Raw genomic sequence first — 14,580 nt, 5'->3', positions numbered from 1 at the left:
TTTGCCAATTCCTTTAGTTTTTGTTTGTCCTGGAAGCTTTTTATCTCTCCTTCAATTTTCAATGACAGCCTAGCTGGATATAGTATTCTTGGCTGCATATTTTTCTCATTTAGTGCTCTGAAGATATCCTGCCAGTCCTTTCTGGCCTGCCAGGTCTCTGTGGATAGGTCTGTTGCCAATCTAATATTTCTACCCTTGTAGGTTACATATCTCTTCTCCCGAGCTGCTTTCAGGATTTTCTCTTTGTCTATGAGACTCGTAAGTTTTACTATTAGATGTCAGGGTGTTGACCTATTTTTATTGATTTTGAGAGGGGTTCTCTGTGCTTCCTGGATTTTCATGCCTGTTTCCCTCCCCAAATTAGGGAAGTTCTCTGCTATAATTTGCTCCATTATACCTTCTGCCCCTCTCTCTCTTTCTTCTTCTTCTGGGATCCCAATTATTCTAATGTTGTTTTGTCTTATGGTATCACTTATCTCTCGAATTCTGCCCTTGTGATCCAGTAGTTGTTTATCTCTCTTTTTCTCAGCTTCTTTATTTTCCATCATTTCATCTTCTATATTACTGGTTCTCTCTTCTGCCTCATTTATCCTAGCAGTTAGCGCCCCCATTTTTGATTGCACCTCATTAATAGCCTTTTTGATTTCTACTTGGTTGGATTTTAATTCTTTTACTTCTCCAGAAAGGGTTTCTCTAATAACTTCCATATTTTTTTCAAGCCCAGCTAGTATCTTTAAAGTGATGATTCTGAACTCTAGATCTGACATCGTACTAATGTCCATATTGAGTAGGTCCCTGGCAGTCGGTACTACCTCTTGTTCTTTTTGTTGAGGTGATTTTTTCCGTCTTGTCATTTTGTGCAGAGGAGAATAGATTAATGAGAGAACAAAATGCTAGCAGAGTAACAACGTCCCCAGAAAATATACTCTAAACAAATCAGAAAAGACCTGAAGCAGTGGGAAAAGAAAGGGAAAGAGAGAAAAAAGAGAAAGAAAAAAAGAAAAAGAAAAAGATAAAGATAAAAACAAAAACAAAGAAAAACAACAACAACAACAAAAAAAACCCAGAATGTGATCAAATATGATCAGGCTGGTATATAGCTCAGTGCCACACACTAGATTTTGGGTATTTTGGTCTTTTAGAAGAAAGTGCCTCCCAAAATTTTAAAGAATGAAAAACTTATATATGTACAAAAATAAGGGTTGCTACGATGAAGGGATGGAATATGACTGTAAAGATGGAAATTATAAAAAGTTTTATAAAAGGAATTGATAAGAAGTTGTTTGAAAAAAGAAAAAAGAGGATTTAAAAAAAGAAAAAAGAAAAGAAAACAGGGAGAGGATGTGATCAGGCAGGGGAATAGAAAACACCATATACTAGAGATTTAGGGTATATTTTAATCTGTTAGAAGAAACTATCTCAAAATTTTAAAGAGAGAACAACTTATATATAGAAGCCAAAAATACAGGTAACTACTATGAAGGGATAGAATATGACTCTAAAAATGAAAAATAAAAATGTTTTTTTTAAAAAAAGGAATTGATAAAATGTTGGTTGAAAAAGGGAAAAAGAAAAATTCAAAAAGAAAAAAAAGAAAAAAAGACAGTTAAAAAAAATTAACTTTGAAAGTCTAAAGAATCATGGTTAAAAAGCCATGAATTCTATGTGCATTATTCCCCTAGCGCTGGAGTTCTGCCGTTCTCATTGATTGGTAAACTTGGTCTTGGCTGGCTGTTCTCACTGATCTTCTGGGGAGGGGCCTGTTGCCGTGGTTTCCAAAGGTCTCTGCCGGAGGCGGAATTGCCCCGCCCTTGTCCCCTCCGGGCTAAGTAATCTGCTCGGGTTTGCTCTCCAGGGCTTTTGTTCCCTGCAAGCTTTCCGTACAGCTTTGGAGGCAGAGACCGTCTCTCGGTCTCCGGCCGCACTCCGTGCTCACCCGGCCTGTGACCGCGCGTCTCTATCTCTGGCACCCGACCCCGGGTGGAGTCTCCAAACCCAGCAGATCCCTGAGGTGCACTCCTGCGCAGCTCCTCCCGGGGGAGGAAGGTGAGTCTCCCCGGATCTGCCGCTTGTTGGGTCCCTGCTGGAGGAGCAGGGGCCCGACTGCCGCAGATCATGGTTTATGGCAACCCCGAGCTGAGAGCCCGCGCCTGGGCTCTGCCTCTGCAGCTGGCTTCCCTGCTCCGTTACCTGGGAGCTCTGCCACACTCAGGCACCCCCAGTCTTTCTGTGACCCCGAGGGTCCTGAGACCACACTGTCCCGGAGGGTTCCACCCCCCGCTTAGCCACCAGAGTGACGTCCCTCGGCGGAGTCGACTTCTAAAAGTTCCGATTTTGTGCTCCGCGGCTGTATCACTTGCCAGAAGCGGCCGACGGAGGCCCCTCCCCACCATCTATCCTCCCGAATATCGCCTCGGATTCACTTCTCCGCATGTCCTACCTTCCAGAAAGTGGTCGCTTTTCTGATGAGAGAGTTGTTGCTCTTCTTTTCTTCGATTTCCTGTTGAGTTTGTAGGTGTTCAGAATGGTTTGATCCCTATCCAGCTGAATTCCTGAGAGGAGACGAAATCCAGGTCTCCTACTCCTCCGCCATCTTGCTCCACCCCCCTGAGAAGGATCTTGATTAGGGTTGTCAGATAAAGTACGGATATCCAGTTAAATTTGTTTTTTGGTAAGTTTTTATTTAAATTTCAGTAGTTAACATACAGTGTAATATTAGTTTCAGGTGCACAATAGAGAGATTCAACACTTCCATACAACACCCAGTGCTCATCACAGCTAGTGTACCCATTAATCCCCATCCCCTATCTCACCCATCCCCCGCAACCAACTCCCCCTGGTAACCATCAGTTTGTTCTCCATAGTTAGGAGTCTGTTTTTTGGTTTGCCTGTCTCTTTTTTTCCCCCTTTGTTTGTTTTGTTTCTTAAATTCCACAAATAAGTGAAATCATGTGGTAGGTCTTTCTCTGACTTATTTTGTTTAGCATAATACACTCTATTCCATCCAAGTCATTGCAAATGACAAGATTCATTCTTTTATGGCTGAGTAATATTCCTATATATATATCTTTATTTATATAATATAAATATATCTACATATATATTTATATATACATATTAATATGTCACATCCTCTTTATCCATTCATCAGTCAATGGACACCTGGGCTGCTTCCATATCTTAACTATTGTAGATAATGCCACTATAAACATCAGAGTTCGTGTATCCCTTTGTATTAGTATTTTTGTATTCTTTGGGTAAATACCTAGTAGTGCAATTATTAGATCATAGGATAGTTCTATTTGTTACTTTTTGAGGAATCTCAATACTGTTCTCCACAGTGGTTGCATCAGTTTGCATTTCCACCAAAAGTGCAAGAGAGTTCCCCTTTCTCTACATTCTTGCCAGCACTTGTCCTTTCTTGTGTTGTTGATTTTAGCCATTCTGATAGGTGTGAGGTGGTATCTCATTGTAGTTTTGATTTGCATTTCCTTGATGATGAATGATGTTGAGCATCTTTTCATATGCCTGTTGGCCATCTGGATGTCTTCTTTGGAAAAATGTCTATTCATGTCTTCTGCCCATTTTATAACTGGATGATTTGGTTTTGGGGTGTTAAGTTTTATAAATTCTTTATGTATTTTGAATACTAACCCTTTATCAGATATGTCATTTGTAAATATCTTCTCCCATTCCATAGGTTGCCTTTTAGCTTTTTTGATTGTTTCCTTCACTGTGTGGAAGCTTTTTATTTTGATGAAGCTCCAATAGTTTATTTTTTGCGTTTGTTTCCCTTGTCTCTGGAGATACGTCTAGAAAGAAGTTTCTCTGGCAGATGTCAAAGAGGTTACTACCTGTGTTCTCCTCTGGGATTTTTATGGTATCAAGTCTCCTATGTACATCTTTAATCCATTTTGAATTTATTTTTGAGTATGGTGTAAGAAAGTGGTCCAGTTCCATTCTTCTGCATGTTGCTGTCCAGTTTTCCCCACACCATTTGTTGAAGAGAGTTTTTCCCATTGGATAACATTTCCTGCTTTACCCAGTTAAATTTGAATTTCAAATAAACAGTTTTCTTAGTATAAGCTTACCTCCAGTATTTCATGAGACATACTGATACTAAAAAAAAAAATGTTAATCTGGAATTCAAATTCAAATTGACTGGTCCATCCTTATTTTTATTTGTTGAATCTAGAAATCCACAAATTGACCTTATGTCTTAAAATGCACTTATCCAGGATATTGAGCTGTAGCACAGTTTCCAAGAAAGAAGGTTGGGACAGAATACTACTTTGGCCATGATTAAACACTGTCACCTGTTATAACACGGTAACATGATTTTTCCTTGTATATGAATAGAGAGAGACAGGAATGCCCATAACACTGGGGCTTGTCCTCCTACCTGGTCCCCACAGGTCAGTACACTGCTCTTGCAGTGTGGGGCACATCCCCATCAAGCAGTAGCCCTCTCCATTTTGGCAGGGGAAGCCATTGACTCGGAATCTATCATCAGGGCAAATACCAGATTTGCCATCACACATTTCCGGCAGGTCACACTCATCTTTTGCTGGTCTGCACACTGCACCAGCCTTTTTAAACTGCAGGGAAATAAAAATGAAGAGAAGGCTTTTTCTACTTGACTTAGTCTAATATCTCAAATTAATGCAAATAATATTTTCCCTTTGGCCTTTTTTTGGCAAGGTAGTTAGAGGCATCATTCTATTCTAGCCTTCATCTGCATTGCATAAACTAAAGACATCTCCTACATATCACTTCTATTGACTTCTGCCAATGGCCTGAGTCTTTAAGTAATCAATATTTCTGAATTTATAGTGCAAGCACTATAGAAATATCAATGAGAAAAGTACGGAAGAAAACCAAGCCTCATCTTAGATGCAAAGAAGGGATTTACTTTTTCCTTTGTTGAAGGCATCTTTTTCAGGATTTTCAAGGAGATTTACATCTGCAACTTTAGAGATTTATTGGCAAAGTGAATCTTCTGTATTAAGGAAGGTAAATTTACAAGCACCAGATCAGCATGCTCTGAGACTTTCCCAGGCATCATGTTTCCTAATCCTTAATTCCTTTTATTGTATGCTCAAATGTTTCTTTTCAACTCACTTCTTCCTATGAAATGATTTCTTATGGGTGAGAAATAACTGGATGTGCATTTGATGTATTAATTCCATCGCATTCTATTCCTGCAAATCTTGCCCTTACTGCCTGAGAGAAACCTTAGACAACTTCTGCCATTTATGCAGATCTGAAGAGGCCTGTATGGACACTGGAAGCATATCTTTCCCTAGTTGAGGTGAGCAAGCATGCTTCCCTATCATCAGAAAACTTTCAGTATCTTAACATTGATGACAGAATGGAATCCAAAATTTAATTAGATCATACATGACCCTCCAAATTCAACCCCTGCTGCTCCAGCCAGACAAGCTTTCTTACCAGCCATCACATGAGCCATGCTTATACCTCCTGACCCATCTTTATTCTTTCCCTCAGCCGCCTCATTTAGGAGTGTTTTTCTCTTTTTGTCTACTTATCTAAAATCTATGCCTTACTTTAAGACTAGTGACAGCCTCATTTTCCACGAAGCCTCCTCTGACGTCTTCAGGGCACACTGTTGCCTTTTCTTCCTACACATGATGGGAAGAGCCTTGAATTTGGATTTGGAAGATATGGGTTTAAATCCTGGCTCTACCAGGGGCTGGGTGTATGCCTTAGAAAAGGGACTTAATCTCTCTGAAAATCCATTTCCCCATCTAATATTTCCTTTATAGAGTCATTATAGAACTTAAGTGAAAATTTAAGTGGAAAGCATTACACAAAGGGTATATCCTTATAATGTCTACCTGGGCACTTAATCATGCACTATATTTTCATCTGTTTCAGGTATGTATATCATTACCCTAAAGAAACAGCATGTTCTTTGAAGCCAAAGACTACTTTTTTTTTAATTTCCACAATGTCCAACAAACAGCATTTAATCAACACTTGTTGAACATGACTTAAGTTCTCAAATTTTCTTCCTTTTGGCCTCTTTTATTTCTTTCCTCTCTTTCTGACATTAAAAAAAAAAATTCCCCAATACTACCTATAACCTGGTATGCCATCTATCTGCACATTCATTCTGCAAACAGTTCTTGAGCATTTAAAATGTAGTAGGTGGTAGGTGAGGTACACAGGTACCACTCTGTGGTAGGTGAGGATGAATCAGTCCCTTGCCCTCGGAAGTCAGTTTTACTAAGGAAACAGACATATAAATGAATAATCATAATAGAGAATTCTGTATAGATATTAGAGAATTACCAATAGAAGGTAAAATCCTAAACTTGAACGTGAAAGGAAAGTCAACACGCCCCACAGAGAAAATGACACAGAATCCTTACTTTATGTCTGTTTTCTAAGAAATTCACCCTGAAGTGACTTCAAAGTCAAAGATAGGGGAGACCCCACATTATTTAAAACAAAAGCTTTTCCACTGAACCCATTTTTAAAGGAATATGCAACCAATTATGAGGTTTGGTGCAAGAAGGCTCTGTGGCATCAGAAGCAGCGGCAGGTTTTATTCCCCAGCATTGGCTTTGGAACAGGTCGTATTTGGAGTTTGCCATTCAGTGGCTCTATGATGTTGCATATTTTCTATTCTGAGCTTCTGTTCCTTCAAGAGCAAAACGAGATAATAATACCTAATTCAAAGGGTTCTTGGGGGATCAAATAGCCCATGTTTATAAACACTCATATATAAATGGTAGGCAGTGTTATTTTATAGACAAAACTAGTGCTTTGCTATTTCATTTAACATAATCACTGAGATTTTTAATATAGAAAAATAAACGGTAATCATAATTATTAAAATAAAATAAAATAATAATCTTACCTGGCATTTTTCACAGCATTCTCCTAATGCACATTGAAAACTTGCTTTGATTTTACAAGTTTTAGCGTCACAGCAAATGTTGGTACATTCCTGAGAAATACCAGAAACAAATGCAAATGCTAGATTGGGTCTCAATTTTTTGCTCTTGTTTCACTACAATTCATAATATAATTTTTTCACCATACAGATCCTACTGTGATATAGTCTGAAAATAATTTTCAGGAAAATAAAAGATAGAACAAAGTTCAACATTAGAAAAACAGATTTTGGAGCCACTGGTGATTTGTCACATATCTGAAGTCTACTGACATTTTCTAAATTTGAGTATCTCCTCTAGTTCACTCAGCCTCCCATGGTAGTACTGAAAATGATCTATTTTTGGTAAAATATCAAAGAAAACAAAAGGAAAAAGGATAGTTTTTTAAAATAAAATTTATATACAACTAATGAATCATTGAACACTACATTAAAAACTAATGATGTACTATATGCTGGCTAATTAAACATAATAAGAAAAAAAATTTAAAAAGCACAACTGTTCATTGCAGAACTTTTCAGAGCCTTTAATACACAAGGCTCACTGTGACTTTCCAGAGGCAAATAGTATATGTAACATTTCTTAAGGTTATCTGAGCAATAAACATGTTATTCAAGGAAAATAAAATAAAATAAAATAAAATTTATCTAGGGCGCCTGGGTGGCTCAGATGGTTAAGCGTCTGCCTTCAGCTCAGGTCATGATCTCAGGGTCCTGGGATCGAGTCCCGCATCGGGCTCCCTGCTCTGCGGGGAGCCTGTTTCTCCCTCTGCTTCTCTCTCTCTCTGTCTCTCATGAATAAATAAATAAAATCTTTAAAAAAAAAAAAAATTTATCTAAATAGCTAAAAACAGGGGCGCCTGGGTGGCTCAGTCGTTGAGCGGCTGCCTTCAGCTCATGTCATGGTCCCAGGGTCCTGGGATCGGGCCCCGTATCGGGCTCCCCGCTCGGCGGGAAGCCTGCTTCTCCCTCTCCCACTCCCCCTGCTTGTGTTCCCTCTCTCGCTGTGTCTCTCTCTATCAATCAATAAATAAATAAATAAAATCTTAAAAAAAAAAGTTTAAATAGTTAAAAACATAATTAGTTGAGCTCATCAGTTTTGTACCTATCCAGCAATAAAATTAATCTCTAGGACATGTACTAAAAATCTAAAAGTATAGTTCTTTATGCAATTTTGATATTTGATTCAACTCTGCATAAAGCAATAGACTGTGTCTTGCTCTCCCCACCTTGTTTCTGAGATATCAGGCATCTGCATGAGGCTTTGGGGAAGCTCCTACCTTGGAAACTTCCTCTTATAGTTGTTTAGGTTCCCTAAGAGAATTACAACATTTTAGGGTTAAAACTCTTGCTCTTATTTCAAATATAAACATCATCTTGGAAAGATTCCTTTCTCATAGAATGAATACATTTATGGTCGTATTTTGAATTTACTGAAGAGATGACCTCTTGAAGCCTTGACATGTCACTCATATTAAGTGTTGATAAAACCGGGACAAAGATCCCATTCAGAACCCTGGCTGCCTTGTTAATAGGGTGGGATCAGACTAGGACTCACAATGGTAAAAACTCTTAAGTCACAAAGAGAAGAACTAAATCTCAGTGCAAGATGTCCCCAGGACTGCCAAAACAAACACCTGAGTCTTCATCTTGGCCTCTCCCTCTACCAGCTCCGTGGAACTTGGGCAAGCCATTTACACCCTCTGAGTGCTATTGTGGTGCTGTCCCTAAAGTAACTGCTCAGCAGGTCATAGCCACATAAGGAAAGTGAAGTTATTTCTGCCAGAAAGAGAGGGATGAGGATATAAAGCCCAGTTGTTGAGTGGTTCTTAAAAATCAGGAAATGGGGAAAGAAACCCAAGAAGGAAATTAGGAAGGTCTGCTAAGCAATGCAGTAGTCACTGGCCCGACAAATGTCTACAAATAAACATATGCAAAATTATAAGAAATCCACAATTTCAGAGTAATAATATAATTTTATAGTTTATCTTCTCAGCAATTGAAAAACAAATTAGATCATTTTAGAAAGTATTTGGTGGTACCTCAGGAGTCCCACAATCACAGTCCTCTCCCATTTCTACCAACTGATTCCCACAGATTGGGATGGATATGATATCTGTAGGCAATGGAGCGTTGAAAAGGCAATCTGATAATTTATCTTCGAAGAACTTGTCATAGCTGATGCGGCTGCAGGAACTGAAGTCTGTAGGTATATAGAAGCTATGACGATAAGGAAAGAGAAAATGGAACACAGTCACGCTGAGCAGGAAGGGAGCAATACCACACACTGGGGATGATACACCCAAAACCTGCCCTAAGAGATTAAACCCAGGGTGCCTGGGTGGCTCAGTTGGTTGAGTGACTGCCTTCAGCTCAGGTCATGATCCTGGAGTCCCAGGATCAAGTCCCACATCGGGCTCCCTGCCCAGTGGGGAATCTGCTTCTCCCTCTTCCGCTCCCCCCTCTTGTGCTCTCTCTCTCTCATTCTCTCTCTCAAATAAATAAATAAAATCTTAAAAAAAAAAAAGATTAAACCCAATCCACTGCCCAACTGCTAAATCATGAGCTCATTTGTGTACCTGAATTAGCCCTGGATGGACACAAACACCTCCAGCTTAATGAAAAAATACATCAGATCTTAAAGTGTAGCATCCAGGCTGCTGTTTAAAAAACAAAGATGTGTCTGACTTATCCAGATAATCTTATTCAGCCTTAGGTCATTTTGGTTGTGAAGTCCTACAGGTAGTAAAGTCATACTTATTTATATGTCTAAGAATTCACTTTCCTTCAGAGGAATTACTTTTGGGAGAATTTTTTCACTTCACAAATAAAGATGAGGTTTAAAAATGCAGTAGTATCTGGGAGAGATAACAAAGGTATGTGACTGGCAGCCACCATAACCAGGTATTTTGGGGAATGGCCTAGGAGACTAACCCTAGATTGAGTGAGCTGGGACAGGGAAATAGAAGAGAGGAAATACATATATGGGGCGCCTGGGTGGCTCAGTCATTAAGCGTCTGCCTTCGGCTCCGGTCATGATCCCAGGATCCTGGGATCGAGCCCCGCATCAGGCTCCCTGCTCCGCGGGAAGCCTGCTTCTCCCTCTCCCACTCCCTCTGCTTGTGTTCCCTCTCTCTCTGTGTCTCTCTCTGTCATATAAATAAATAAAATCTTTAAAAAAAAATAAAAAATAAATAAAAAAAAAGAGAGGAAATACATATATAAAAGGGATTTGGGGATTTTTAAAGATAAAATTCCCTGGAAACTTTGCTTAGGCAAGGCAGGAATGTATCATTTCTTTATGCTCCTGCAAGGATGTTCTCCTAGAACCCACCCAATCTGAATTCATTGAAAATTTGATAAATACTAAAGATTTTCTGAAACCAGGTCTTGTGTAGATAAGATGAAGTTAAAAGTATCAATCACGCCAACAGCAAAGACATAATATGTTTAAATGATGTCTTAGTTAATGAAAAACATTGCATATAGATGAGGGATAAAGTGGTCTGGTATAGATATGCATTCATGATTATACTATTTAATATTTAAAAGCTTGAATGTGTTGCTGAAGATGACATGAAAGATATAGCACAGATACAGCCCAGAGTGAACCAAAAACTGGAGCAGAAAGCATCTTCCCAGAGAGCCTCACCTTAGTGCTCTGTCCATCACACATATTGTAGAAGGGCACTTGCAAACATAGGAGTCATGAAACATTCCAAAGTTATGACCCATTTCATGGGCCATGGTCCCTGCTACTCTAAGCATGTTGTCACTGTGGTCCTAAGGGCGAGAATAAGGAAACAGATCCTCTGGTTTTCAAACTAAATTATAACTCAGGGTATAATTAGTTTTACTAACTGGGGCTGAGTGATTTTACCTTCAGCTTTTTCACTACTCACCATGTCTCTTTCTCTCCCTCCCCTTCTCTCTTCCTTTCCTCTCCTCCTGCCTCTGTCATCTGTCTGTCTGTCTCTCTCTCTCTCACACACACACACACACAACTTTGGTACTGACTGTGCATCACAGGGCACATTGTTTGCTCTTTTTTCTTGTACATGGGGAATATTTATGATGAGAAACGTTTCTGTGGTTTCCTGCCATGAGAGATAGTGGCAAAATGTCTTCAATGATGATAAGGAATCAGAATTTTTTAAACTGATCTACCTCCAGCACCCCCCCCACCCCCAGCTGGCTTTTAATACCTTCTAATTTGATTGAAGGCCTTTGATATGTTTAGTTAATGGGGATCTGAAAGTGTTTGTTAACTTTAATACCAGGACTTTAGTACCATTGGTATCTTTTTCAATTCTGTTACCACCAAGACTAGACATCAGTCGCTTCTAGACTTGCCCCATTGCATGAAGTCTGGCTAGTAGCCAACTTCATTACCAGATTATTTCTGATTAGAAATGTTGGACTGGGGGCTCCAGGTTTTTCAGGAGCAATAAAACAGCACTACAGAATCACTGCAGGCTGTAATTTTCCAGTGGGGAGACAGGAATCTGCCAGTTACACCCACCCACAGAAACCTGATTTCCTTATCTACTTCATTCCAAAGAACCAAATAAAGAGATCCATACAGCATGGTACAAGACTCATAAAAAAGGAGCACCTGTGTAAGATAGGCAGTTAATACAATTCATGATATTCAATCATTCTGTCAAGATGAACCTGGTAAACCTTGCTATTTAGTAAGATGGAGTTACTCAAATGGGAACAAAAACAAACCAAAAAAAAAAAAATTAAGAAAAATGAAAGTATGTTTAGACTTTCCACATTGCCTTACGTGAGACTCCTTAAATTTATAGTATCTTCCTTTAAACAATTATTTTCGTAACTTAATTTTTTTTTCCTTTGGAATGAACTCCATTCTCTCTTCCCCCTCTCTAAACCTTACCCACCCTTTGAAGTTTATTTTACAGCTACATTTCCTGACCATATTCATCTTCATTAATATCCTCTCCTTTGGATTCCTACTGCAGTTTTCAATTCTACTATCATATATTATTAAGTATTGCTTTAAGTAGTCTAATTTCTTTTCCAATTTTATGGTAAGCTCTTGCAATTTAGAAAATATATATTTGGGGCACCTGGGTGGCTCAGTTGGTTGAGCGACTGCCTTCAGCTCAGGTCATGATCCTGAAGTCCCAGGATCGAGTCCCACATTGGAATCCCTGCTCAGTGGGGAGTCTGCTTCTCCCCCTAACCCTCCCACCTCTCGTGTGCTCTCTCTCTCTCTCTCTCTCATTCTCTCTCTCTCTCAAATAAATAAAATCTTTAAAAAAGAAAAGAAAAAATATATTTTACTTTTCTGGTCACCTTATGAAGCTTATCACAAAACCAGACTCTCTCTCTCTCTCTCTCTCTCTCTCTCTCTCTATATATATATATATATATATATATATATATATATATATCACACTTCCACCTAGGATATAGAAAGCTGGAAAGAACAGTACTCTTGCACTAGAAACAAGGACTAGGCAGATAAACTTAATTATAATTTTCTTTGAATCTATCAGTCAGTTATGGTTGCAGGACATCCAGAGATCCTGGAAACTAAGAAGAGACAGGCCATCCCAAGTACAGATTGGACATAAGAACTGGTTTATCTCCAGCAAGGCATAGAGGAGGAGATGCCAGGTACCTGCAAGTGGGGAAGTAATTCATTTGAATTCTTAAATGAATTGCTAAAGGCCTAGTATGGGCCAGTGCAAGAGTATAGAATCTGCAGGACCTCAGAAACAAGGGTGCTTTGCACACACTTATAGACATTTCTCCAGAGACCTCCTCTCTAGTAGCTCATGATAGACATTGGGAGCCAGGTAGTAGAACTGGCACTTCTCTTGGTGGAATGGGCCAGAAGGAGTGAAGTAGCTGTTGCTGCAGGAAAAGAGCATAAGCCATATCCAAATCTTTCTCTTTTAAGGAACAGAAGCCAGAAGCCACTGGGGAGAGAAATAGCAAGTTCTGACAACCTAAGGCAGAACTGAAGACCCAATATGGGCAAGGGATGGGTTTAATCACACACACACACCCTCTACTCCTGATACAGGAAGACAAAAATCTTGAGCCCAGGATCCTATATTGATATTAATTGAGTTTTCCTCCCACTGAGGAGAGTCAGGAAACTCTTCCTCAAAAGACCAGCAAAAGATAGAAAGGAGAGTTTTGCTGCCATTGGAAGGATGGGCAGGATCCTTAAGAAAGCTTTACCTCTGAGACCCAGGACCTGCCTAAGACTAAAACCGGATAAAATCAAAAGAGAAACCACTACTCCTGCTCCTTACCACCAGATTATAGAAGGCTGGAAAGAGTGTCACTCCCAAACTTACAATAAATAAAGCACTGGACATAGTAAGATTCATAATTTATAGAACTCATCCGGAGCTGAGGTCACAAGGCAACAAACAAACCTGAAATCCAAGGAAAGGTAGGCTTACATCTATAGGGAAAGTCAAGGCATGAATATTTGTTTATACTACCAGATACCAGACACTACCAGATGCCAGTAATAACTCATACCAAAAAAACAAAAAACAAAAAAACCCCTTAAAACTGATAAAGGCAGAATGTGTGTGGTATAGCAAGAGAATATACAAAATGTGGGAGCTTCAGACATAGGGGAATTCCCACCTACTTACTGGTATTTCTCCACATGGACCTCACCAAGTGAAAGCTCTGAGAAAGCTTCCCTCATAGAGTGGGCCTGGAGAAGGGGAACAGCAGCAGAAAAGGCATGAAACCCCTCCAGGATCATTCTCCTCTATCTCTGCTATGGAACAAACATGACCAGACTCAGGGTGAAATGAGTGTCTCCCTTGCCTTACTCTAGTCCTAGCCCTAAACCTAGCTAAAGGGCTTAAGCTTCTGAGAGAAAGGGCAACAAATCCGGTCACCTAGAGCACTGGTGAAGTCTCAAAGCAACTCTAAAACAGGAACGGGAAGGGAAACACACACACACACACACACGCCTCTACCCTTGGAGGGAGGGGGAAGGAAGGGCAGGAATACATGCTGGGCTATGTCATTAGAGGTCTCCACCACTTGGCAGTGGAGCAAGATCACTATAAGGACCTACCCCAGACACTAAGGGACACCAGACTGAGACTTAATAAGAACGAAGGAGAATGCCCTCCTCCTACCAGAAGTCTAATGATCATCCAGTAACAAGTAACAACAACCTACTGAGGAGGGAGAGCCAACAGCATAAAAAAACTCTGGGGAATCCAGTAAAGACCTAAAGATGAGCATGAAGCACACACTAAGAAAAACCATCTGGAAAACCAGCCTTAACCCTAAACACAAAATAACGTGAGAGGAATTTAAAGCCTGTGATGTACTGAGAGTAGTCATAGCAACAACAACAAAATCCCAAACCCAACTCAATTACTGCTAGATTGATTCAAATCCTCAAGCAAGAGGCCTAGCAGAAGGGAAGTATTGATCATTTCCAGGCCAACACACACACACACACACACACACACACCTTGGACTAATGTCTTTCACAGGATCTCTGACTTTCAACAGAAAATAATAGGTCATCCAAGAAAATGAAAAAGAAAAAAAGAAAGAAAAGCAATACCCTACCAATCAATAGATCCAGATTCATATCTGACACAGATGTTAGAACTATCAGATGATACTTTAAAGTA

At 39.6% G+C, this 14,580-nt stretch overlaps 1 protein-coding gene across 1 annotated transcript in view; it reads right to left on the bottom strand.

The window, feature by feature from the left end:
* The window catches only part of ADAM28 (ADAM metallopeptidase domain 28), an 85,073-nt gene that overhangs the window by 25,602 nt on the left and 44,891 nt on the right, over positions 1-14,580 (bottom strand). Inside the window, exons 11-14 of the mRNA XM_021698762.1 lie at positions 10,575-10,705; positions 8,965-9,142; positions 6,887-6,976; positions 4,403-4,598 (exon numbers count right to left, since the gene is read on the bottom strand). Of these exons, the coding sequence (XP_021554437.1) occupies positions 4,403-4,598; positions 6,887-6,976; positions 8,965-9,142; positions 10,575-10,705 (595 nt within the window). The remainder of the gene's footprint in view (positions 1-4,402; positions 4,599-6,886; positions 6,977-8,964; positions 9,143-10,574; positions 10,706-14,580) is intronic.

This window comes from Neomonachus schauinslandi, chromosome 2, assembly GCF_002201575.2.
Source record: "Neomonachus schauinslandi chromosome 2, ASM220157v2, whole genome shotgun sequence".
NCBI lineage: Eukaryota > Metazoa > Chordata > Mammalia > Carnivora > Phocidae > Neomonachus > Neomonachus schauinslandi.
The sequence above is the reverse complement of the archived record's forward strand: the minus strand, read 5'-3'. Positions and strand labels throughout refer to the sequence as shown.